Raw genomic sequence first — 27508 nt, forward strand, 5'->3', positions numbered from 1 at the left:
AATGTTTCTAATAAGTCTCAATTCAATAACACCCTATCCTGACTCATGTAAACCACATCAGTGTTATTTTTAATAGCAAATAATACTCATAAAAGTGATTCTCCCATCAACTTAAAAGTTGATGGGAGGTGACACCTGCTGGTCAAATTAAGGAGAGAAAACAATGAGCAAAAAGGTCCTAAGGGGCAAGTACACTGGATTCAACATGTCACATGTTGATATGATCCAATTTCAACCTCAGTTACTAGGCTATCCCACGTTACATCACTATGTATAATTCTATCACATCAAGAACTAAAATCCTGCCACGCCTATCCCTATACATGTAGAACCAGTAGTGAGACTATTGAAAGAAAAAGAGAAAACAATGTTCCCCAGCAACTGAAAGCACATAAATACAAGGTAAACAACAGATTGGCTGGCTGGCACACACACACACCCAAAGAGACTATGTACAGGCACACACACGTTTAAGAATACAGCTTTACTAATAAGGCCCAAGCAAGAATTATGTTTAAAAAAAGAAAAGCATTCAGCAAGTGATATTGGTGTGATACTGTTGTCCACAAAGAGTGGACATCACCACAGAGAGGTTACATAGTTCCAAAGCGTTAAGGAGAAATTCATGAAAAACACTGGGAGTAGCAATAGAAGTGATGACTACATAGATGAAAATATCATCATCGTAAAGTCAATTCATGTCAATCATTCTATCTTCTGTTCACCCATCTCCTTATTCAGCTCTTCATAAGTAGCGTCTTCCTCCTTGTCATCTCCCTCGTCTGCCCGTGAGTTAGGGACCCAGAGGCCAGAGTCAATGCATCTCTTCATGTGGACCTTAGCCTCCTGACGGGTGGGAACAATGACATTCAGAGCACCTGTTTATAACAACTTCAGGAAGTTTTATGTCACTATTCAGTGTGCCTTTACATTTGTAGTACAATGTATGTTGTCGTATGCTTGCCCTGAGCACGTGGAAGCCAATATAACAAGAGAAACACAGGAATGGATTTGGTTTTGTAACCTACCGTTGGGTCCAGCTTAGTGATGACAGTCTGCAACATTGCAATGTCCTTCTCGTCAAAACATTTCTGCATCTCCTACAAAAAGGACAAAATAAACAAAATTATTTCACCTTTATTTAACCAGGTAGGCTAGTTGAGAACAAGTTCTCATTTACAACTGCGACCTGGCCAAGATAAAGCAAAGCAGTGCAACACAAACAACAACACAGAGTTACACATGGAATAATGTCCCAGTTCCTTGGGACGACAGAGGCAGATATTGAGATCCGGCTCGCAGGACCAATTGTTCAGAGAATTTTGTTCTCAAGGTTCATAACCCAATTTTATTATATTACTCAGTCTGCAAACCAGAATTTGTAAAATCCTGGTCGAATGAAACAGACGGAGGCCCAGCTGAAATTGTCAAAAAGGTTTATTCACGGAACGTTCTAGCGATGTCAAAGCATTCTGTTCAAACGAACATGGTTGTATAAAACTGGTTTACTGCAGCTGTATATTTTTGATACAACGCTACGCCTACGGACATAAAAAGGAAAAGTTGTCTTTTTACCTGTAGACATTTTAGTATTTTTAGTATACAAAACAATTCATTTTATACTGACTTCTCACGCCCACACATTCACAAAACCATACACACACATACACACAAACAGACGCACACACATACACACAGACGCACACACATACACACAAACAGACGCACACAATGTCCTGCTACGCACACACTGTCTCACTACCCAGCCGACAGAGATAGGTGACCTTGTCCTTGACACATAGTCCCTGTTCTCTCCCAAATCTCTAGTCAGGTCGGCACCAAGCTCAGACAGTCTGTGTTTATAATACCATAAAGACATATTGTCTTTACCCTAATTCTGACTAGGACTACACATTTACTGATTATGATTTTATACATTCTAATCACTTCCATACAATTATATGTTTCAGGGCGGAATATCCTAATCATTCAATTAACAGATAATTCTCACCTATCAAATAAACAAACATACAGTCAATAATATAATAGAAAAAGTCTACACAGTGTGTGCAAATGAGGTAGGATAAGGGAGGTAAGGCAATAAATAGGCCATAGTGGCGAAATAATTACAATATAGCAATTAAACACTGGAATGATAGATGTGCAGAAGATGAGTGTGCAAGTAGAGATACTGGGGTGCAAAGGAGCAAAATAAATAACAGTATGGGGATGAGTTAGTTGGATGGGATATTTACAGATGGGCTATGTGCAGGTGCAGTGATCTGTGAGCTGCTCTGACAGCCGGTGCTTAAAGTTAGTGAGGAGATATGAGTCTCCAGCTTCAGTGATTTTTGCAGTTCGTTCCAGTCATTGGCAGCAGAGAACTGGAAGGAAAGGCGGCCAAAGGAGGAATTGGCTTGGGGGTGACCAGTGAAATATACCTGCTGGAGCGTGTGCTACGGGTGGGTGCTGCTATGGTGACAAGTGAGCTGAGATAAGGCGGGCTTTACCTACCAAAGACTTATAGATGACCTGGAGCCAGTGGGTTTGGCAACGAATATGAAGGGCAATATGAAGGGCCAGCCAACGAGAGCATAGAGGTCGCAGTGGTGGGTAGTATATGGGGCTTTGGAGACAAAACGGATGGCAGTGTGATAGACTGCATCCAGTTTGCTGAGTAGAGTGTTGGAGGCTATTTTGTAAATGACATCGCCGAAGTCAAGGATCAGAAGGATAGTCAGTTTTGTTTTACCAGGGTGTCTGGCAGCATGAGTGAAGGATGCTTTGTTGCGAAATAGGAAGCCAATTCTAGATTTAATTTTTAACTGGAGATGCTTAATGTGAGTCAGTTTACAGTCTTACCAGACACCTAGGTATTTGTAGTTGTCCACATATTCTATGTAGTGATGCTGGACGGGCGGGCAGGTGTGGGCAGCGATCGGTTGAAGAGCATGCATTTAGTTTTACTTGCATTTAAGCGCAGTTGGAGGCCACAGAAGGAGAGTTGTATGGCATTGAAGCTCGTCTGAGGGTTAGTTAACACAGTGTCCAAAGAAGGGCCAGAAGTATACAGAATGGTGTCGTCTGCATAGAGATGGATCAGAGAATCACCAGCAGCAAGAGCGAAATCGTTGATGTGTACAGAGAAAAGAGTCGGCCCGAGGATTGAACCCTGTGGCACCCCCATAGAGACTGCCAGAGGTCCGGACAACAGGCCCTCCGATTTGACACACTGAACTCTATCTAAGAAGTAGTTGGTGAACCAGGCGAGGCAGTCCTTCGAGAAACCAAGGCTGTTGAGTCTGCCGATAAGAATGTGGTGATTGACTGAGTTGAAAGCCTTTGCCAGGTCGATGAGTACAGCTGCACAGTATTGTCTCTTATCGATGGCGGTTATGATATCGTTTAGGATCTGAGCGTGGCTGAGGTGCACCCATGACCAGCTCGGAAACCAGATTGCACAGCGGAGAACGTAAGGTGGGATTCGAAATGGTCGGTGATCTGTTTGTTAACTTGGCTTTCGAAGACCATAGAAAAGGCAGGGTAGGATAGATATAGGTCTGTAGCAGTTTGGGTCTAGAGTGTCTCCCCCTTTGAAGAGGGGGATGACCGCGGCAGCTTTCCAATCTCTGGCTTCGTTAACTTGCAAAACCAAAAACAAAGATAGGGATGATGATTATGATGGAAGGACGGTGCTAAATGAAGGAGGTGCAGCAGTAGATGTTCCATACCTCAGGTAGGGACTCATACACCTCGGCAGGATCCAGTCCTCCGGGCCCCAGGCGTTTCTGTCTCTCCTCCTCTTCGTACTCCTTCATGGCCCTCTCAATGCGGATCTTGGCCCTGCCGCGCACCCTCTGCTTAAAGGACTCCAGCTCATCATTGAAGGCATCCTGATACTGCTGATCTGCAGTCTGAGAGAGGGAAATGTAACTGTTAGTCTATATGCTTTGCTATTGAGTGCAAGTGGGAAATGTATTACCTTTACACACAAACAAACCTTTATCTTGGCGAAGAACTGACGGAAGCAACCGCGGGGATCCACCTTTAGGCTCTTAGCCAGCTCCAGGACGAACTGCATCACTATGGTCTGGTGGGCCACCTGCTCCATCAGTGCTTTCTTCTACAGGAGGAAAACATCAACAGGACACTGACATTAACCCTTGTCTATGCTCATCTGTATCAAGAAAAGGAAACTGCATGTGTACTTCGTACTGAGGCATGTTTGGGCAAATAAAGAGGATCTGACGATCACTTACTAACCTACTTCATAACCTTCTCTACACCAGGATTGTGTTCATTATGCACCAAACGTAAGAAAATGGACTGAAACAGGGAGGGACTTCCTGGACTTGTTCAACAAGAAACACTATCGTTTTCTGTTTCAAAACGTTTTGCTACCCTGTGCCCTACTGAACATGACCCATCCTCTGGGGTAATGTATAGTGGATGAAATCCCTGATGGGTTATTAGAGGTGAGGTTTGTCGTATTACGGTTCTGCTCTCACCTCCTCCACCTCCAGGTCAATGCACATGATGACTAGGTAGTTGGCCGTCTCCTCACACACAAGGTGAGGGTTGTCTGATAGGTACTTCTGGCTGTCATCCCAGCGTTTCATCATACCTGACAACAGAGACAGATACCATGGCCATGACAACTACCCACAAAGAATGGGGACAACAAAGAATTGGATAATGACTCTCACCAAAGTGTTTGATCTCTTTCTCATACTTCTCCACAAAGGTCTTGTGTTTCTGCTCTTTCTGCTCCTCGGTCTCCTCCTTCACATCTGGCTTAACGTTCATAACACTCTGGGAGGGAGGGAGGGGGAGAGAGAGAGAGATCGGAGTGGGGCAAGACAAGTGGCATCAGCAAATAACCATAACCTGCAGCCAGGGCGCACCAGTGGTTCCACACACTAAACCCACCTTGCTGAAGCCCTCCTTGCAGAGTGTGTCTACGCTCCATGGCATCTTCTTCTCTTCCCGCCGATGGTCCTCCAGTTTCTTCTCCCAGTCTCGCTCCTCCTTCTTCAGCCTCTTCTCCTCGGCCTGTGCCTTGCTCAGCTCGGCTTTGGCATCATCCGTGACTGAACTGGACAGATTCTTTGTCTTCTTCTGTGCTTCAGTCAACTTGCGCTTAGATTCAGCTAGCCCCTTCTCCAGGTCCTCACCAGCCTTTATGAACTGGTCCATTCGTTCCACACGCGCCTAGGTGATGTTGGGGAGAGGGGTCAGGACAAAGGGATCTCATCACGGATAACTAGATATACAACACATAACGCCAAATGTTATGTTTATCTTTCCATTGCGTTTATCTGCAAAAGCAGGCTGTTTACATAACGTAGCTAGCTACAGCATCTGCACATCTAGAAAGCTAGCTAATAATGTGATGATTAGCTAACTTACAGAGACCAAGTAGCTATCAAATGCATCACTCTAATCGACATAACGTTACCTCGTGTCTCCATTTGAAAAGGCTGGGTGTATCGATGTTTGGATGAGTGTCATCTTCATCATCTGAAACCTCAATGTGGTCCCACACGCTGTAGTCTATCCTACTTGTCATTCTAGCTACCTAGCTAGAAGGCTAAAATGTGCTTGTAGCAAGAGCACGTTAAAAGTGAAAATAATAGATTTGAGTCTAATGATACAACGTAACTAGCTAACTTAAAACCTTGTTAGAAATTATATCGGTAGCTAATATATTTACTATTGCTTAACAACAATAGTGCACAATATAGCTTTAGCTTGCTAAGGAAGAAACCCTGGAAGTTTCCGTTTAGACGTTTTCCACGTCTCTACGTAAATTCGTCATTGAAGAACGTCAAGGCAAAGGCATGTGGGTGGGGCATAAGATTTTTATAATTTAAAAAAATAGATATATTATTTAGTAGATTTAATAATAATAAGCCTACCATCATTGATAATAATAAAACCAACTGGCCATATAAATATACATTTGTCATTTTATTAGTGTTTTTATGACACATAAAAAAGAGAGAAAGAACATAAACAACAACGTAGATTTCCAAAATAAAGTTAATGGATAGCTTATTAAGGGATATAATTATTCACACTACCTCGCGTTCTAGGTTTCTCCACACTGAAAGTGAACTGTATAGCCTACATATATATTTAAACACATCAAAGTATACGTTATGTTGCAATAACAACAAGAATCAATCATAACACAATAATATGCTACTATAAACTATTACATGACCAAAGTCTTTGAAAATGTAAGGCGATTCCTTTTTTTCTGTGTGATGGTCTGGCTGACAATGACGACGCTCTCACACCTGTAACAAAACCGTGCAATTGATATTAGAGACAGACAATATCTTCCCTCTGCTAATCCCCCAAACTTGGACTTTTGTTTTGTAAAGCCAACACTCCACTGTGGGAAAAGTCACATACCTCCAACGGGGCCCTTTTAACCTTCAAGAGACTCCTCACATTACATACCAAATAAGATCAATGGCTTCTATAACAAGTATGATTGTAGAGAGTGCTAGTTCTATCCTCTAAATGTTTGCATTTAACAATGCCCCCTTCACTGTGTCCTCCTACCTTAAGACTTAGTCTTGATGATGAACTGCTTACTCTTCTTGCCAATCTTATTAGAGGAAATGCAGGTGTAGGTCCCTGGAAGCAAGGAGGAAGAGGTAAAAACAGGTTGGTCCTCCATCTTCTCTTTGGGATCTGAAGACTGCCAGCTGTACACAGGACTGGGGCTTCCTGTAGCCGTGCAGTTTAATGTGATTTCATCCCCCACACCGATGTCCAGGGTCTCAGCCTCAGGACTGAGGAAGGATGGGGGGTCTGAGAAAATAAGTACATGGGAAAGGGATGGATATTGCATATAAACGAATACACAAACACAATTGGATTTCATTGTTTCTCATGAAACTATTAATGGTTGGGTTGAGTGAATAGACTCACAGTGCACAGAGACGTTGAGAGGCTCTGATGTCACTGAAGGAGGTGGTTGTGGTCCCTCTGGTCCCAAGTCCAGCTGAGCCACGCACTTGTACTGGGCTCCGTTATCAGCTTTGGTTGGGGTGATCAGGAGGATGGAGGATACTTGGACAGGGGAGGCAGGGGTCAGATCAGAGAAAGAGTGGTTGTAAACTTCAGTCTGCCCTCTGTACCACCTCAGAGTGAGGTATTGAACGGGGGCGATGTTCTGGACATCACAGAGCAGCTGGTACTCTTTCCCCTCCAACATGGGACCAGTGTGGTTCGCTGAGCTGATAGTGACACTGTCTGGAGTCTCTGTGAAAGATCAGCTGGTTAGTGTGTTAAGCACCACACGTACATGTAGTAGTAGTCGCCACAAATAGAATTCATCATTATGAAGTATGGCCTGATGCATGTACTAAAGCCATACTCTGCCTTTAAATGAGCTAAGATAAAAAGCCAGCTTTATGTAGGCCAGGTTGACTCACTGTAAAGGATGAGGTTGAGCTTCTCCTCACACTGTCTGGGTGCAGTGAAGAAGACTCCGTAGCAGATAGGCTCCTCGATCCAGTCGATCAGACTGTCCACCTTCCATTGGACAGCACGGTCCTGTTGGGTGTGTGCTGCCCCGATGGCTGACTCCCAGCCTAGGACACGCACCGGGCGAGAGGCCTCACAGCTGACAGACACAGGCTCCCCAAACCCCACCACCACCCTGGAGGGTTTCAGCTCCAGAGAGCATCCTTCACCTGACACTGAGACATGGACAATATCATCCTCACCATCATCATCGTTACATTGTCTTCATCTGCATCATTTTCACATTTTTTAAAATTATAATCATGATCATCACGTAATCTAATTACAAAGGTCTATTATTGCCGGGATATCCGCAACATTCATATTTGTTAAATAAAATCACATTTACAGATACAAAGAAAATGTTGCTTGCAGTGATTTGATTGTGTGACTTTAGCAGGTGTTTATGATCGGTTTGTATCACTGTGGATATAAGACTGGGTGGGATGCAGGTTCCACCATCATCTCTGGGTTGCAAGTTTAATTTCAGTGGACAAAGCACAGCTAAATAATTCACACACTCATATATGCAATATTATATAAGAGTATTTCGCCAAAGAGCTTTAAAACCATTTATGACCAATTCTATTGCCAAAAACGTCTTCAAACTACAAACTCGTCGATACAAAGGGGGCCTCTACTGCAGATGTCCCATAACCCTCAACTCCACAGAGAATAAGCAAATCTTATGAATAATATAATGTTGTCTCTTGCAACATCTTACCGGTGCAGAACATGCAAAAGGTTAGGATCCATTTTACAAAGTAGTTTTCCATCTTTTTGCAGACTTTGATGAGGTCCACTATGGTCGGAGTTGAAAGGCGAGTGGAATTCCGACTTGGTCCTGCTTGGCAACTCCAAAGTGAACTGTGATTACTAACAAAAGCCCTCCCTCACCAAACGAGGGCTCTCATACCGTAGTCTGTGTCTGACTGCAGGGCCCCGAGGGGGAGAAGAGGGGGCTAAGGAAGTTTGACGGGCATCAAGGCCAGACCTCAATGGTAACTCATTAGGCCTACATCTCACAGGGGAAATTCTTCCTTTAATCATTTATTTGTGGTTTAGTTAGAATCTGTATTTTCATGTTCAATGAGAGTTAATATATCAGACCCATGATATATTTCAGCCCAAAATGTATTCCTACTCCTAGAATCTCAGCCTAGATCTTTTGTAGTTCTGTTTGCTGTCATGTATTGTTACAGCAGCACAACCCCAAGCTATTCAGATGACATCCCTTTTCTGTTTTTAGAAAATACCCATATAGAGTTCTGACTTCAGAATGGTGCTACGGTTACAATTTTCAGTTCTTTAATCTGAAAGGAAACTTCAATGACCTATGTTAATTTGCCTCAAACTAAACAATTCCCGTGTGACTGTGGATTCATATACATAGGTGGTTTGAGAAAACTCACATTGCAGTTCTCTCTTTTCTGCAGGCATGTTTGATTCCCATGCGCACACTGCTTGGACAACCCATGCTTTGTCAAGACGCAAGCAGGTTGGATTGTTGGACTTGAGTTGTCCGGCATGTAGTGTGTAGGCCTCACACTGCGATCAGAATGTACCACCACTGCACAACAGCACCGGCTGTGACCAGGCTGCCAGAAACATTGCTCAGTAATTGGATGCTTATTGGGTGTATTTATAGAAAGCTCAGCTGCCAATCCTCAGTGTCTACAGTATGTCTACTCTGTTTTGTGTTTCTACGCTGTGCCTTTGTTTGTTGTGGAAGTACACTACTGTACACTTGTTTCTGAAAATGATCATGTGTGTATAATATAACATGTTTTTGCTCAAGGGCTAAATGTGCTGGCAAATTGCCCTTATAAGTCTACACTGCAGCCAGGTTGTTATAGCAACAGTCAGACTGCACACACAAAGTGTTTCTTGGCAAGGCAGAAGTCCCCTTCACCAGGATGAAGCAGAACCCGAAAGACACAAAAAGGACACACACTCAATTCTGAAAAGGGAAGTATTTATTTGAGCCACCGTAGGCAGGATAACAGATGGACTTTCATGCTTCGCTTTACATGGATCTTAGTTTGTAGTGATTAGTATGAATGTGTCAGTGTTACAGTGATGTATAAGAGAAATGGCATACAAAAGACAGTAGAGGAACATGTCACAGTGAAAGACTGGTCATTTCAAAACTTTAACTCAATGAGCATAGCTGGTTGATGTTGGAAAGTGAATGCTGTGTATGCATGGTAAACATCACCTGCATTGTCGATGCGAAACATTCAACCAATGTTGCAGCACTATTGAAATGGAAATTAAAGACGGCATGATTCTCACCTAAATATGTTGCAGTAGAGCAACGCCTGAAACTGAATCTCTGACACAATGCTGAGCCTGACAGTATTGACATTCCGAAGAGAGAACTAAATGTCTGAACGGAAGAGCAGTCAGATGGAAACACACACATCACAGGTCATATAAACATAAGCAAGCTGACAAAAATGTCTAAATAAAGCAGAGAATGAGTGTTAGTGACTGTGAAAGAGAGCATATAACAACATTCAGTGCTGAAATAAAATGGACAATATACACATAATTAGTTAGCGACACAATACACAAACATCACATGCAAAAAGCTAGTTAACATAGTGCAGCTCAAACAGTGTCCTGTGCACCTTACAAGCACCATGTCCAACTGTACCAATGCTATTCCAGCCCTGTGCAACGTGAACTGAACATACTTTGCACTTAACACTGTAACCATACCTTGAAATATCTAGCATGAATTTGTTTTAAAATTGTAATAAAAAATAAACACAAATCTCTAATTGTGATTCAACCTAAAAAGACAACGATTGAAGGACTGTGCCACTCCACTCGTCAAAACCGAGAATTGTTTCTACTAACACACAGTATAGCAACGTCTTAAAGGACCATGTGAGCCACCTATGGTGAGATATGACTGTGTAGCCTATTAAAATACCTGAGATAGATAAAACACATTAGTGGCCTGTCTCTCCTCACAGCCCTGAGACTGTGTCCATGGGATTCATGTCGGTATGCATGTTCGCTTCCCTATGGTCCGCAGATATAGGTTGAGAAAGTGAAAGACAAACGATTAAAGCTATCATCAAACATACCGACAATACTGAGAATCAAGGGTGCTGTGACGGTAAACGAGAGATAAAGTGGAAGAATGTGGGCAGAGAACAAAATAACCAATAGTGAAGAGAAGCTGCCTGTGGCTCTTGGAATAGCAAACTTAAATCGGTTAAAAGGCTCTGGTATCACCATTTTAGAGCAACAAGAAAAAAAGCATTAGACAGGAAGTGATGCATTGCATGGCTCATTTCTCACTGTACAGTCACATAAGGTCACTTGGTGCTGTCATCGGACTACAGCGATCAGGCTAGCCTGTTTCCACAGCCGATTTACCTGCGTGACAGAGACACAGTGGCTGTGAAAGAGAGACTACATTCAGGCATGCTTGATGATAAAACAAATAATAAAACAGGACACACATGCATGTGAATGGATGATTTGTAGTGTGGCGCAACATGCTCACAGGGACACAGTCCAAGACACATTCAAAACACCTGTCATACCCTGACCTTAGTTTTCTATGTTTTATGTATTATTTTGGTCAGGTCAGGGTGTGACGAGGGTGGGTATGTGTGTTTTTGTCTTGTCTAGGGCTTTTGTTTATCTATGGGGATTTTGTATGTCTAGGTAATGTAGGTTTATGGTGGCCTGAATTGGTTCCCAATCAGAGGCAGCTGTTTATCGTTGTTGATTGGGGATCCTATTTAGGTTGCCATTTTCCATTTAGGTTTTGTGGGTAGTTGTCTGTGGGTAGTTGCATGTATGCACTCGTTTGATTAGCTTCACGTTTGTTTTGTTATTTTTTTAGTTTGCTTAGTGTACTTCGTCAATAAAAGAAGAATGTATTCAAATCACGCCGCGCCTTGTTCTCATCACCACGACAAACGTGACATCAACACCACATCCAAATGGCACAAAGCTATTGGTTGGAGAAGGCTAATAGAAAGCACTCTTTGGATTTATAAGCCATGCAGGATTGAAGCCATCCATCATAACAATTCAATAAACAACCATTCTTATTCATACAGTGTCTATTGAGGAAGTCCTGCTGGTCACACTGGCGATAGAATTGCTCTTCCTCTGGCCTGGTCAGATGATGGAATTGGGACCTGCTCTGCGTTTGACAACGACATAGACAATCACGACCACAAAGGCCAGGCCCAGGCCCGATCCTATGATAGCCCAGAACGTTGTTCTGCCCCCTGTGGGAAGAGGGTGTGGTTAATGAGGGTTTATTTATTTGTTTGTGATGCACCACACAGACAGACACTAGAGCAAAGAAAGCCAGCACGACCACTACTATCCCCGCAGTGGTTCCACGACTGCCTGGAGAAACAGGAGCAATATTAGACATTTAAATATACTGTCAAAGGAGATATTTCTCAGAGCAGTCGATTTGGGAAATATTGAGAAAGTAACACATATTCATGGTACAGGAAAATTGGGTCCCACTTTCCATGAAGTGTCCTGAAAAACATATTTCCTTGGTAGCTAGTTTCATATGTACAGTGTAGTTACAATGTAATAATTGCAAAGTAACAAAGTACATGTTGTCACCTGATGATGTACCCTTACCAGTGGACATAGTCTCATTCTGGTAAAGGGTAACATGAATGCCACTAGTAAGTGAGTGAAGGGGGAACGAGAGGGGAAGAGGGACGGGTAGCAGGTGAGAATAGAAGCATCTGTGAAAAAGATAAGACTAGGTACTAATTGGAAACATGATCCTACCTTTAGGTTTGGGATTCACAGTGAATGTCTTGCTGATCTTGCCTATCTGATTGGAGGCAGTGCAGGTGTAGTTTCCTGGAACCTCGGACGGTGGGGAGAAAAGAGCTTCTTGGACATGTGAAGACTGCCAGCTGTACAGAGGAGTGGGCCTTCCAGTAGCCGTGCAGTTTAAGGTGATTTCTTCCCCAACTCTGATGTCCAGGGTCTCAGCTTCAGGTCTGGAAAAGGTTGGGGGGTCTGGAGAATGAGGAGAAATAAGACAAACATAACCAATCAACATGGACTGTTCCCACAAGATTCAGTGTTTGGGGAGGGTGAAATCATGAGATGATAATAGATTATTGGAAGATTCTGTTAAATATCATAGTAGGGTATCAGATCAAACTAAATGATCAGCTGTAAACATGAACGGAATGATTGAAAATAAGACTAGAGGGAACTCACAGAATACGGTGAAATTAAGAGGTTCTGATGTCATTCTGAGAGGAGGTTGTGGTCCCTCTGGTCCCAGGTCCAGTTCTGCTCTACATCTATACTGAGCTCCATCATCATCTCTACTGGGGCTGATCATCAGAGTAGGTGACACATCCACTGGTGTCTTACTGACGTTACTGTAAGTTACATTATCTAAGAGTTCATTCCCTTTGTACCACTTCACAACCAGGTTCTGTTGAGGAGCGATGTTCTGGATGTCACACTGCAGCTGGTACTCTGTCCCCTCCACCATGGGACCAGAGTGGCTCAGAACAGAGATGGAGACGCTGTCTGGAGTCTCTGTAGAGGAGGTCAACAATGTAAAAAACCCTCAATGCTGATATACAGTTAAATAGAAACATACCTTTCTGATTCACAAGGAGGAAAATACTCACTGTAGAGAATGACTGGAAGTACTTTTGAGGGTTGATCGCTCAATGATGTGATGTAGCATTTAGGTTTTATTGTCCAATCAGTAAGGTTATCCACAGTCCAGGTGACAACGTTGACATGTTGTTTTAAATCTGTACCTCCGAATGTGGCCTCCCAGCCCATCCCCTCATGGTCTGTGGATGATGTGCTGCAGTTGACTGAGACTGAGTCTCCATATCTCACCACCACTCTGGGAGGGTTGAGCTCAAGAGGAAAGGAGGCATGTGTGGGACCACCTACAGGTCAGAGCACATGACATGTGAACAACATGGCAATGATTACATGCAACCATAAAATAACACTGACATCACAATACAATGTCTGTCAATAAATATATATTTGATAGTATTTTTGCTGGTTTGTATCACAATCTCCCTGCTGACCAAGACAACTGGTTTGACTGTGGCCATACATTTCACTATCAGAGGGTGAGAGAAAGTTGCCTATTGCTTCTGCTAGTTGTTAAAAAACAATGTCACTCAGTCAAGTCAGGAACAAGGGAGTAAATGAATGAAACTTGTTTTAATATTGATAGAGCTCTAAGGCAGGGATACCCAAACGTTTGAGCTCAGACCCCCCTTCCAGCATTGGGGAACAACCCGCGCCACCCTACGCGTCTATTTCTATGGGCAAAAGCACTTTTCATGACAAAAACTGTTCACACCCCACCCTTGTTGGCGAAGAGAAAATCATGCAGGTTTAACGCTTATTTTCTGCAATTCTACACATTTTTTCATGAGGTACAGAGAAAATGTAGCATTTTTAATTCTATACATTTTGCCATGTCTAATGTGTATTTAAGTGACTCAATGTCACGCCCTGACCTTAGTTATCTTTGTTTTCTTTATTATTTTGGTTAGGTCAGGGTGTGATATGAGTGATGTATGTGTTTTTGTTCCTGTCTAGGGGTTTTGTATGTCTATGGTTGCCTAGATTGGTTCTCAATTAGAGGCAGCTGTGCCTGCTCCTCGCACTCTCCCTGAAGTGCGTGTCCCCAGTCCGGTACGTCCTGTGCCTGCTCCTCGCACTTTCCCTGAAGTGCGTGTCCCCAGTCCGGTACGTCCTGTGCCTGCTCCTCGCACTTGTCCAAAGGTGCGTGTCACCAGCCCGATACCACCAGTTCCCGGTCCGGGAACCTCCTGCGACGGTCAACGGTCCGGAACCTACAGCTCCATGGCCGGAGTCTTCCCCTGCGCAGGTGCCCAGTCCAGGCACGGCGTCCGGTCCCGCTCCAAGACAGGAGCCTTCTTCTGCACCGAGGTCCAATCCAGGTACAGTGTTCAGCCTGGGTCCATGGCTGGATCCGCGGGATGAGCGGGTTCTTCGGCCCGCACCAGAGCCACCACCAAAGATGGGGGATCCGAGAGCTGAGCGGGTTCTTCGTCCCGCACCAGAGCCGCCCCCGATGCTAGCGGATGAGCGGATACTTCGTCCCGCACCAGAGCCGCCACCGACACTAGACACCCCCCCTAACCCTTCCTTTTTGTTTCAGGTTTTGCGGTCGGAGTCCGCACCTTTGGGGGGGGCGGGGTACTATCACGTCCTGACCATAGGAAGCCTTTTTTTTCTATGGTAGAGTAGGTAAGGGCGTGACTATGGATTTAGTCTAGTTTATATTTTCTATGTGGGGTTCTAGTTTGTTTTTCTATGTTGGTGTTATGGTATGATTCCCAATTAGAGGCAGCTGGCTATCGTTGTCTCTAATTGGGGATCATACTTAAGTAGCATTTTTCCATCTGTGTGTTATGGGATATTGTTTAGATTTAGTGCACGTAGCATCTCGTTAGTCACGGTTCGTTGTTTGTTTCTTTATTTGTTTTGTATTGTTTTGGTGAGTTTCATTTATTAAACATGTGGAACTCTACGCACGCTGCACCTTGGTACGACCATTATTACAACGTACGTGACAGGTTGAGAGCTGTAACAGTAGAATGCACAAGGTGCCATTTTGAAATGTGATAGTATATGGGAAGTTTTCCTCTTGTTATGTCATTCAATGACAGACATTAGAGATTTTTCTAACATGTCAGTAATGTACAGTTGATCAACTAGCCCATGTTAGCTAGGTAGGTATGTCAGGCTAACCAGCGATCTAAATCTTGTAGTTATCATGGCCATAATGTGTGCCTCGACCCCCAGGAGGCCCCCATTGAATTTGATGACTCACTCAGGTATCATATGAACACATTTAAGACATGGCTAAATTTGTATAATTGCAGGAAATTTGCTTTAAAACGACAAATAAATTCTCCCCGCCCATAGCAAAATATGGAGCATTTTGGGGAAATTACCTTAAATGCTAAATGTTCTTTCTATCAACAAGAGGATTGTGAACAATTTGAAGTCATATGGGTCGCGACTTGCGAGGTGGAGGTTTGTTACTACGCAGATAAAGACTATACCAACCCAGAATTTTCCCGCCTAGGAAATTTGTGTGACCGGACCTTCTCAAATTGTAGTTGAGTAAACCTAGTTGATATGAACATTTCTGACAAGTTATAAATAGCTCTCTAAGGTATGCAATGACTGACATGACAAGAGGAACTGATGATACACTACCCAATTTCGAAACTGCACCTTGCATTGCACCCTAGGGGGACCGCCCCACAGTTTGGGAAACTGTTCTAAGGGACCAAATTCGAGAGAGAAAAACAATTGCTTTTCTTCCAAATGAATCTACCACACCCATCAACAGAGCTCTTTCTTGATCAGAGACATATTGATTCAGTGGGAGAGATTGTACTTGGACTTCAAATAGTCAAAAACAAGTTTACTATGACTTCCAGAAAGTTAATCATCATACCTGGAAAATACAATGAAATAGTAATTGAGTTGTTTAAACATAATAGGAAATTCATACGGTAACGGGAACAGCAAACATCTGTAGTTTAACAAAAAAGTAGTAACATCGATCTATAGACCCTACCTGTAAACACCAACACACCGAGTGTCAGAAATCCATAAAGTTCTTTCATCATATTTATTTTATCCAGCAAATATATCCCAATGTTGACCGTCACCTTGAAACCGTCGAACTACGGTAATCGAAACTAAAAGCAGCAGCGCACACAAACGCTTTCCCACACGAGAACACATCCATCTGTCCATCCATGGGTTGCCATGTTAGACTCAATTGCTAGCCAAATCATATTTTAAAAACCCTCCCCACAATGCCTGAGAGGAGTTGCCACATTTAGTCAATAAAACCCTTTTCCATAACGTCATCGAACGAATTAAGAATGACTTTCAACGTAACTTGTAATGATGTATGGAGCTAAATTCGGTTTTCCATCAAAACAATAATTATTGCGAGCTAACTTGACTAAAATGAATTTAAATATGGTGCAAGAGAAATTATAATTAGCCCTCCTTAAACTCGCCAGATAGTTTTTAGCATTGGATGTTGATTTAACTTGTTTGACTGCTATGATTAAAACCTTTTCTCAATAGAGGGCTGCTGTTTTCACTTTGTAAAAATTCGTTCCCAAATTAAACTGCCTCGTACTCAATTCTTGCTCGTACAATATGCATATTATTATTACTATTGGATAGAAAACACTCTCTAGTTTCTAAAACCGTTTGAATTATATCTGTGAGTAAAACAGAACTCCTTTTGCAGCAAACTTCCTGTCAGGAACAGAAAAATCTGAAATCTGGGGCTCTGTTCCAGGGTCAGTTTATAAATCTGCATGTAATCTATGGGTCGACATGCACTGCATACGCCTTCCCCTAGATGTCATCAAGCAGTGAGAATTGGAATGGAGTTGCTAGGTAGATCTGAGGCAGTATAAAGGCTCTTGGAACGGGTGGTGCACTCTTTTCAACGTTCGTCATGGCGCAAAGCAGACCTCAGGATGGCATTCTGAAAAGCTCTCATTATAGGCCTTAGATATATCCGGCTCTGATTGTATTCGATATAGGTGTTAAAAACATCATAATGTAGTTATTTTAAACCAAGTTATATCAGTTTATATCAGTATATTGTATATTTCGGAATTTTCTTAGTGCTGCGTTATGAAGAGTTGGACACGTCTGGGCCACACAGCTGAAGTTTGCTGCTAATTCCTAAGTTGAAGACGACAATCTACAACCGAGCAACGATGATTCTGGACAAAGGACAACTTGCACAAGATTCTGATGGAAGTTCATCAAATAGTAAGAACTATTTATGATGTTAATTCGTTGTTATGTTGAAAAATGTGAAACTATTATTCCTCCATTCATTTCGGTGCGGTCTCGCTTTAACACACGCTGTATGTCGTAGTAACGTTAATTTTAAAAATCTAACACAGCGGTTGCATTAAGAACTAATGTATCTTTCATTTGCTGTCCAACCTGTATTTTTTAGTCAAGTTTATGATTAGTTATTGATTAGATTAGGTGCCTCTCCCAAGATTTCTCCCGACATTTTGTTTGTTGTTTGGCTACTATTCATATTGTATAACCACAATTTGTGCCGCTAAATATGCACATTTTCGAACAAACCATATATGTATTGTGTAATTTGATGTTATAGGACTGTCATCTGAAGAAGTTTGAGAAGGTTAGTGAAAAATTAATATCTTTTGCTGGTTTATTCGTTATCACTACTGTTGGCTTGAATCAATGCTGTTGTGTGGTTGGCTATTGTAGTAAGCTAATATAATGCTATATTGTGTTTTCGCTGTAAAACACTTACAAAATCTGAAATATTGACTGGATTCACAAGATCTTTGTCTTTCATTTGCTGTACACTGTGTATTTTTCATAAATGTTTTATGATGAGTATTTAGGTAATTCACGTTGCTCTCTGTAGTTATTCTAGTTGCTTTGGTGAGAGTTGTGATGGTGGCTGCAATGTAAAACTATGATTTATACCTGAAATATGCAAATTTTTCAAACAAAACATATGCTATACAATAAATATGTTATCAGACTGTCATCTGATGAAGTTGTTTCTTGGTTAGTGACTATTTATATCTTTATTTGGTCGAATTTGTGATAGCTACCTATGCAGTAAAAAAATGGTGGGAAAAAAAAAGTTGGCTCTTTTGCTATCGTGGTTACCTAATAGAAATACATATTGTGACTACCCTGTAAAACATTTTAAAAATCAGAAATGATGGCTGGATTCACAAGATGTGTATCTTTCATCTGGTGTCTTGGACTTGTGATTTCATGATATTTAGATGCTAGTATTTACTTGTGGCGCTATGCTAGGCTATGCTAGTCAGCTTTTTTACTGATGAGGGTGCTCCCGGATGCGGGATTGTGTGCAACTAATTTAACTTGTTTGACTGCTATGATGAAGCAATAAGACCTGGGGAGGTGTGGTACCATATATGGCCAATATACCATGGCTAAAGGCTACAACGCAGAGTGCCTGGATACCACAAACCCGCAGACGTGCCTTAGGGATATCATAAATTGGTTACCAGCATAATTAGAACAGTAAAAAGTCATTTTTTTTAATCATATCTGTGGTATATGGTCTGATATACCACAGCTTTCAGTCAATCAGCATTCAGGGCTCAGACCACACACTTAAACCTGTTATGGCTGCACGCTGAATATTGAAAAAACTGGAAAATGTGTGCACATTTTCAAACGGCCTCCTAAGAAACTTTTTATTTTCCAATATGCATATATTTACTACTGTTGGATAGATAACAGTCTGTAGTTTCTAAAAAGGTTTGAATTGTTTCTCTAAGTCGAACAGAAATATTTTTACAGCCATTTTCCCAGCCGAATTGAGTTTCCCAAAATGCGATGTGTCTCTTTAAGACCTTCTCTATAAAAGGCCTTTTGACTTGGGACCATAGGGACACGTCAGAGGCGTACGTCAGACTGTAATGCGGAAGTGAGAATTGAAAGGAGTCGAATATCTCGTCCCTGGACTGAATAACAGAACTTCTTGTGAGAGCTGCGCAGTTAAAATAAAAATCCGGGCGCGAAGGATAATTTGATCTCGGCTTCTGGAACAAGGTAGGTAACGTTGAATATGATGCCTAACTACGATATTATTTGCTACATGTCACAAAATCATCCTAAAGTAGGTTTTTTCAATATACTTTAATTATATTATTGCAATTTATTCTGGACTTTAGATGTGAAACGACGGAAGAATTTTTTGAAGAAACGCTTTCTGGCGCAGCAATGCTACCGTGCTAGCTAACCAAAGAGGGAAATAATTCGTTCTGGAACCCAACTAAAGACTCTACTGGACATTGGACCCCGTTACAACATTCTGATGGAGTACCAAGAAAGATAAGACCCAATTTGGGATGCTTTTTCATATATATGTCGAACTGTTGAATGCTAACGCTGCTAACTATGCTAGGCTAGCGCTTGACTAGAATCAATGCTGCCTTATGCTAGCTTATGATGTTAGCTAATATAACGATATATTGTGTTTTCGCTGTAAAACACTTCAAAAATCGGAAATGTTGTCTGTATTCACAAGATATCTGTCTTTCATTAGTTATCCACCATATGTTTTTCTGAAATGTTTTATGAGGTGTAATTAGTAGCCGACGTTGGTGTATGTATTTTCTCTGGCTACTCCCGGCTGGATTCAGACTGTAGCTATGTATTAGCATTTTTGGGTAGCATCAATGTAAAACAGATTTATAGCTAAAATATGCACTTTTTATGAACAAAACATAGATTTATTGTGTAACATGTTATATGACTGTCATCTGAGGTCGTTTTTTCTGGGCTCTTTAGGTTGGTTTTAGTTTATTTCGGTTGGTTGTGCATGCTACTTCAATCATAATTCATACTTCATAATCATAATTCATACGTGTCTGTCCACTTTTGTATTTGGTGGTGAGCTAACATAAATATATGTGGTGTTTTCTCTGTAAAACATTTAAAAAATCGGACATGTTGGCTGGATTGACAAGATGTTTATCTTTCAAATGCTGTATTGGACTTGTTAATGTGTAAAAGTTAAATATTTTTAAAAAATAGATTTTGAATTTCGCGCTCTGCAGCTGTTGTCATTTTCGGTCCGAGGTCGGGCTTGCACCCCAAACAGGTTAAAAAAATTATTTGGGGCAATTTTCTGGCATTTGTGACTTTATTATGTGCCAGATGTTAAGACTATAAACAGTTATAAATGGCCTATTTGCGAGATTGACTTGTCATTTCAATAGGCACAGGCTAAGCCTACTGACTAAAATCTGGGTTCATGACTGTAATGAAACTCTGCCATGGTTTGGTTAACTAGATGCAGGTAGCCTATATCCCCTGATGGAACTACATCTAAATTGAAATCGCCTAAAGTAACCTAGGCAAGATGTAGGCAAGATGTAAAATGAACGATTTAGCAGCTTGCTTAGTTCAAATTGACAGACTCATTTATTCAACATGAGTAGCGAGGCGATTTTGAGGTAAGAAGTGTTTCTGTTGCCCTGTTGGAATAGGCTAGTAAGAATGGGGTCGTAATTTTAACCACTGAATCAAATATGAATAATATGGATATGCACTGAATAGGCCTATGCTTGTCATTCAGTGTTTTATTTAGTTTTACTTGTAGCCTAATCTGACAGACTGTTAACTTCAATCTAATGCATTCTAATAACAGCTGATCGGCAACTGCGATAGAACTGTGACCATGAACACAACTAAACATGACCATTAATAATTGCACAATTACACAAGGTTAAAACAACAATAAACTGAAGGTATAGGCTATTTATTAAAACCGTTTGCCAGCTCCAGGAAGGCTACACAAGTGGCACAAATTGATTTGCAATGACTTCAGTGATATAGTCATTGTATCAAATGCTAGGCTACAGTAGCCTACATAGACATAGAAATTAATAGGCTACATGAAGGCCAACAGATACAAATGTAGGATATCATTTCCACATTTAATGTCAGTTTCATTGTGGTCTTTTTCCCTTAACTGTAGCAAGTGAGGGAGTTCCATACCTTCCATTTAAAATTTCCACTGAGCATGCGTAAAACACTTACTAAGGTTTTAGATAAGCAGGGCTCCGGGCAGCCGAGCGGAAATGGAGGAAAACTCGCCTCCCTGCGGACCTGGCATTCTTTCACTCCCTCCTCTCTACATTTTCCTCTTCTGTCTCTGCTGCTAAAGCCACTTTCTACCACTAAATTCCAAGCATCTGCCTCTAACCCTAGGAAGCTCTTTGCCACCTTCTCCTCCCTCCTGAATCCTCCTCCCCCTCCCCCCCCTCCTCCCTCTCTGCAGACGACTTCGTCAACCATTTCGAAAAGAAGGTCGACATCCGATCCTCGTTTGCTAAGTCAAACGACACCGCTGGTTCTGCTCACACTGCCCTACCCTGTGCTCTGACCTCTTTCTCCCCTCTCTCTCCAGATGAAATCTCGCGTCTTGTGACGGCCGGCCGCCCAACAACCTGCCCGCTTGACCCTATCCCCTCCTCTCTTCTCCAGACCATTTCCGGAGACCTTCTCCCTTACCTCACCTCGCTCATCAACTCATCCTTGACCGCTGGCTACGTCCCTTCCGTCTTCAAGAGAGCGAGAGTTGCACCCCTTCTGAAAAAACCTACACTCGATCCCTCCGATGTCAACAACTACAGACCAGTATCCCTTCTTTCTTTTTTCTCCAAAACTCTTGAACGTGCCGTCCTTGGCCAGCTCTCCTGCTATCTCTCTCAGAATGACCTTCTTGATCCAAATCAGTCAGGTTTCAAGACTAGTCACTCAACTGAGACTGCTCTTCTCTGTATCACGGAGGCGCTCCGCACTGCTAAAGCTAACTCTCTCTCCTCTGCTCTCATCCTTCTAGACCTATCGGCTGCCTTCGATACTGTGAACCATCAGATCCTCCTCTCCACCCTCTCCGAGTTGGGCATCTCCGGCGCGGCCCACGCTTGGATTGCGTCCTACCTGACAGGTCGCTCCTACCAGGTGGCGTGGCGAGAATCTGTCTCCTCACCACGCGCTTACACCACTGGTGTCCCCCAGGGCTCTGTTCTAGGCCCTCTCCTATTCTCGCTATACACCAAGTCACTTGGCTCTGTCATAACCTCACATGGTCTCTCCTATCATTGCTATGCAGACGACACACAATTAATCTTCTCCTTTCCCCCTTCTGATGACCAGGTGGCGAATCGCATCTCTGCATGTCTGGCAGACATATCAGTGTGGATGACGGATCACCACCTCAAGCTGAACCTCGGCAAGACGGAGCTGCTCTTCCTCCCGGGGAAGGACTGCCCGTTCCATGATCTCGCCATCACGGTTGACAACTCCATTGTGTCCTCCTCCCAGAGCGCTAAGAACCTTGGCGTGATCCTGGACAACACCCTGTCGTTCTCAACTAACATCAAGGCGGTGGCCCGTTCTTGTAGGTTCATGCTCTACAACATCCGCAGAGTACGACCCTGCCTCACACAGGAAGCGGCGCAGGTCCTAATCCAGGCACTTGTCATCTCCCGTCTGGATTACTGCAACTCGCTGTTGGCTGGGCTCCCTGCCTGTGCCATTAAACCCCTACAACTCATCCAGAACGCCGCAGCCCGTCTGGTGTTCAACCTTCCCAAGTTCTCTCACGTCACCCCGCTCCTCCGCTCTCTCCACTGGCTTCCAGTTGAAGCTCGCATCCGCTACAAGACCATGGTGCTTGCCTACGGAGCTGTGAGGGGAACGGCACCTCAGTACCTTCAGGCTCTGATCAGGCCCTACACCCAAACAAGGGCACTGCGTTCATCCACCTCTGGCCTGCTCGCCTCCCTACCACTGAGGAAGTACAGTTCCCGCTCAGCCCAGTCAAAACTGTTCGCTGCTCTGGCACCCCAATGGTGGAACAAACTCCCTCACGACGCCAGGACAGCGGAGTCAATCACCACCTTCCGGAGACACCTGAAACCCCACCTCTTCAAGGAATACCTAGGATAGGATAAAGCAATCCTTCTGCCCCCCCCCCCCCCCCCCCCTTAAAAGATTTAGATGCACTATTGTAAAGTGGCTGTTCCACTGGATGTCATAAGGTGAATGCACCTTATGCTAAATGACTTAAATGTAATGTAAAATGATAAGCAAAGTGGACATTAGAATACAGTTTAAACAACTTAGCAAACTTCTCTAATGCGCTCTAGACCAACTAAAGTTGTTTTACTGTGGTTTGTTGCTGTTATTACTTGATGCGCATCAGTTCTAGCATGTTCATGTTTTATAGAAAAAGGTTTGGAAATTGAACTCCATAATGACAATCGAAATAGCTTACCTACAACTGCTAGAAATTCAATTTCAATTTACGGGCTTTATTGGCATGGGAAACATATGTTAACATTGCCAAAGCAAGTGAAGTAGATAATAAACAAAAGTGAAATAAACAATACAAATTAACAGTAAACATCACACTCACAGAAGTTCCAAAAGAATAAAGACATTTCAAATGTCATGTTATGTCTATATACAGTGTTGTAAGGATGTGCAAATAGTTAAAGTACAAAAGGGAAAATATATAAACATAAATATGGGTTGTATTTACAATGGTGTTTGTTCTTCACTGGTTGCCCTTTTCTTGTGGCAACAGGTCACTCACGTGACTTAGCTGTCCACTGAAGCGCCCCGTCTCAACAAACATACACACAACCCTCTCTGGCCCTCCCCCTCCCTAACTCACTCACTCACTCACTCACTCAGTAACAGCTGCCTCACTGCCTGATAGTCAGCAGGTCACAGTGAATTAGGCTACATTTTCAAACGCGACATCGTTTTCAAAGTAGTCCAATTGTACGAAAATAGCGAACATGGCAACCCTGAATCACCGCCCTCATACTGGTGCGAGCAAGCCAGATAATGCTAAGTATCAACAGCCAATCCAGTAGGGTCTGGAAACCATGTTGAGCTTCGATTGGTCAATAGCAACGCGATGTCGCGGCGACAAAAGTTAAATAGTTAAACTTTCCCAAACACAATGGATATACAGACTTTCCACAATTTTGGTCGCGCCCTGTTCACGCTCCCTCGCCCTACCCACTTCTCTTCATTGAAAATGAATGTGCTTCCGTTGTTTAATCGATTACATACTTTCCAACGCGCGCGTCGCAAAGGAACTGTTGTGCAAGATCAGAATGATGACCGGCTGTTTTGAAATCCTGTAGATTCCTCATATGAGCAACGTACAATAAAAATAAAGTTATGCAAATCACACAACAAATCTTATGAGATGATTATTTGAAATTAGCAAATTAGTGCGTGTTCAGGTCTCTTCTATAATTCATTAGGGCTAAGGCTATGATTGTTTTTCGAAACGAAAAGCCTATTTAAATATTTGATATATTTTTCACAAGTTGCATTTTAAATACTCAGAGCATCATAAATTGATCTGCAGGGGGCGCACAAAATTCACCCCAAAAAATCTTGTAGTGTGACTTATCCTAGGCCTATTGGGGCTATAAAAGGGGCCGCCATAGGGGCCGCAATTACATTTTGTAACAGTAAACAAATATTTAAAAATATATAATTTACTATCTAAAAAGGACATTTCGACGTTTGTGTTAGATAAACCTATTTTTAGAGCAATCTTAACACATTTTGCACAATTGTTTTTTCAGTCATTTTTACAATACAACAATACAAGTGGCGATTTTATCATGTACATCTTGGTGGTGGGGGGGGGGGGGGGGTGGGGGGGGGTCAGTGTGATGGATGCCAGCAAAGCCACTACACAACACAACACAAAACAATACATTAATTGCACTATAACTATAACAGTGGCAAAAGGTGCCAACAAACTGTTCCTTCATAAAGCTGTCCCAACAGCAGAGTCCCAACAGCAGTCCCAACACCTTACCACTGCTACATCTGGGTTTCAGCAGAGCCTTGTCTGGCAACGAAACAGCTCGTTCAGCCTCATTTGGTGCCTTTTAAAAAACATAGCTGATATGGCTGACTTGCTTAAACAAATGTGGTTTCTACTGACAATTGAGATGTACAAACTACGGCATAAGGGGACGACAAGCGGATAAGAGGCAATCCGTAATTTCGATTAAGACATTAATGATTTCCTAGTGACAGTATACATATCTCTCTGGCATCCTATATAATTTATGAAGCAGCATAAGGCATTTTTGGACTCACAATGTTGTGATGTGCTTGAACAGGAAAGTGGCGCAGCGGTCCTTCGTGGGCAAATTAAGTTATCAAAGAGAAAGATGCAATTCTGAGTTGAATGACCGTTCAAAACGTATTTTCCCAGTTTGAGCTGTTTTTTCCCTACTTCCCAGTTGCAATGCTTGCAGTTAGCCGCTGTCACCGATTCCTTGCAAACCACTCATTGTGTCACGATTGTCATGGGAAGAAGTGGACCAAAGCGCAGCGTTGTGAGTGTACATACTTATTTATTAACGATGTCGCAAACAAAACAATTAACATACTAACGAAACGTGAAGCCAACGTAGTGCTCACAGGCAACTAAAACATGGACAACTACCCACAAATACAGGTCGGCAAAAGGCTAACTAAGTATGGTTCTCAATCAGAGACAACGATAGACAGCTGTCCCTGATTGAGAACCACACCCGGCCAAACACATAGAAATACACAACCATAGAACATAGAATGTCCACCCAAATCACACCCTGACCAAACCAAAATAGAGACATAAAACGCACTCTATGGTCAGGGCGTGACAGTATACACCCCCCCCACCACCACCCTTCCCGCAAACGGGCCGCAAAACCTGAACCTATAGGGGAGGGTCTGGGTGGGCATTTCTCCGCGGTGGCGGCTCTGGTGAGGGACGTCGACCCCGCTCCACCTCTGGCTCGGTGCACTTAGGTGGATCCTCTATAGCGGGGACCCTCGCCGCCGACCTCGGACTGGGGACCCTCGTAACGGGCCCCGGACTGAAGGGCGCCTCTGGGCGCTCCGGACTGAAGGGCGCCTCTGGACGCTCCGGACTGAAGGGAGCCTCTAGACGCTCCGGACTGAAGGGAGCCTCTGGAAGCTCCTGACTGGAAGGCGACACTGGAGGCTCTGGACTGGAGGGCATCGCTGGAAGCTCCTGACTGGAGGGCGACACTGAAGGCTCCGGACTGGAGGGCGTCGCTGGAGGGTCCGGACTGGAGGAAGACTCTGGAGGGAGGAGACGCAGAGACAGCCTAGTGCGTGGGGCTGCCACAGGGACACCAGGCTGGGGAGACCTACAGGAGGCCTGGTGCGTAGAGGAGGCACCGGATGAACCGGGCTGGGGGGGGAGCACTGGAGCTCTGGTGCGCAGCCTTGGCACCACTCCTCCAGGCTGAATGCCCACTTTAGCCCGGCCCCTCCAGAGTGCAGGCACAGGTCGAACCGGGCTGGGGGGGAGCACTGGAGATCTGGTGCTCAACACTCGCACCTCTCCATTAGGTTCAATGCCCACTTTCGCCCGGCACGGGCGGAGCACAGGCATAGGACGAACTGAACCCTCCCGGCGCCCCGGAGACACAGTACGCAGAGCCGGCTTAGGATACCCTGGGCCAAGGCGGCGCACCGGAGACCAAACGCGCTGAGCTGGCACAATCCGCCCTGGCTGGATGCCCACTCTCGCATGGCACTTGCTGGCATATAGCGCTCCGGGCTATGGGCACGCACTGGAAATACCGTGCGCTTCACCGCATAACATGGTGCCTGACCAGTACCACGCTGCTTCCGGTAAGCACAGGGAGTTGGCTCAGGTCTATCGCCTGACTCCGCCAATCTCCCCGTGTGCCCCCGAAAACATTTTTTGGGGGCTGCCTCTCGTGCCTGCTGCGCTGCCTTGCCTCATATCACCGCTTCTCAGCCTTAGCTGCCTCTAGTTCTTCATTCGGGCGGCGATATTCCCCAGCCTGTCTCCATGGTCCCTGTCCGTCCAATATCTCCTCCCAAGTCAAGGAGTCCTGAACCCTCTGCTCCTCGATACCACGCTGTTTGGTCCTTTGGTGGTGGGTAGTTCTGTCACGATCGCCATGGGAAGAAGTGGACTAAAGCGCAGCGTTGTGAGCGTACATACTTATTTATTAACGATGTCGCCAACAAAACAATTAACATACTAACGAAACGTGAAGTCAACGTAGTGCTCACAGGCAACTAAAACATGGACAACTACCCACAAATACAGGTCGGCAAAAGGCTACCTAAGTATGGTTCTCAATCAGAGACAACGATAGACAGCTGTCCCTGATTGAGAACCACACCCGGCCCAACACATAGAAATACACAACCATAGAACATAGAATGCCCACCCAAATCACACCATGACCAAACCAAAATAGAGACATAAACCACTCTCTACGGTCTGGGCGTGACACATTGTTGAATT

At 43.6% G+C, this 27508-nt stretch overlaps 3 protein-coding genes across 4 annotated transcripts; all 3 read right to left on the minus strand.

Moving 5' to 3' along the window:
- Positions 1-43: 43 nt before the first annotated feature.
- LOC129833138 (hsp90 co-chaperone Cdc37-like) lies at positions 44-5815 on the minus strand. Its single transcript, XM_055897464.1, has 8 exons — positions 5459-5815; positions 4930-5211; positions 4707-4812; positions 4509-4624; positions 4001-4123; positions 3732-3914; positions 1029-1100; positions 44-846 (listed from the first exon to the last, which is right to left on the minus strand). Exons 1-8 carry the CDS (start codon positions 5567-5569, stop codon positions 706-708), a joined length of 1134 nt encoding a protein of 377 aa, XP_055753439.1. The 5' UTR covers positions 5570-5815; the 3' UTR covers positions 44-705.
- A 136-nt stretch (positions 5816-5951) lies between these two features.
- On the minus strand, positions 5952-8472 carry LOC129833140 (hemicentin-1-like). The gene is made up of 5 exons (XM_055897467.1): positions 8267-8472; positions 7452-7718; positions 6946-7278; positions 6574-6825; positions 5952-6302 (listed from the first exon to the last, which is right to left on the minus strand). Exons 1-4 carry the CDS (start codon positions 8316-8318, stop codon positions 6575-6577), a joined length of 903 nt encoding a protein of 300 aa, XP_055753442.1. The 5' UTR covers positions 8319-8472; the 3' UTR covers positions 5952-6302; position 6574.
- Positions 8473-9500: 1028 nt separating this feature from the next.
- On the minus strand, positions 9501-16369 carry LOC129833139 (intercellular adhesion molecule 2-like). 2 transcript variants are annotated; one of them, XR_008756042.1, is made up of 6 exons: positions 16166-16369; positions 13203-13475; positions 12778-13107; positions 12334-12570; positions 11629-11804; positions 9501-10935 (listed from the first exon to the last, which is right to left on the minus strand). XR_008756042.1 is itself a non-coding variant. In XM_055897465.1 (5 exons), exons 1-5 carry the CDS (start codon positions 16215-16217, stop codon positions 11692-11694), a joined length of 1005 nt encoding a protein of 334 aa, XP_055753440.1. In that variant the 5' UTR covers positions 16218-16369; the 3' UTR covers positions 9501-11691. The 2 variants fall into 2 exon arrangements, 1 of the variants encoding a protein (XP_055753440.1); XM_055897465.1 differs by having other exon boundaries at positions 9501-11804.
- Positions 16370-27508: the final 11139 nt, after the last annotated feature.

The sequence above is a fragment of the Salvelinus fontinalis genome, chromosome 34, assembly GCF_029448725.1.
Source record: "Salvelinus fontinalis isolate EN_2023a chromosome 34, ASM2944872v1, whole genome shotgun sequence".
Taxonomy (NCBI): Eukaryota; Metazoa; Chordata; class Actinopteri; order Salmoniformes; family Salmonidae; genus Salvelinus; species Salvelinus fontinalis.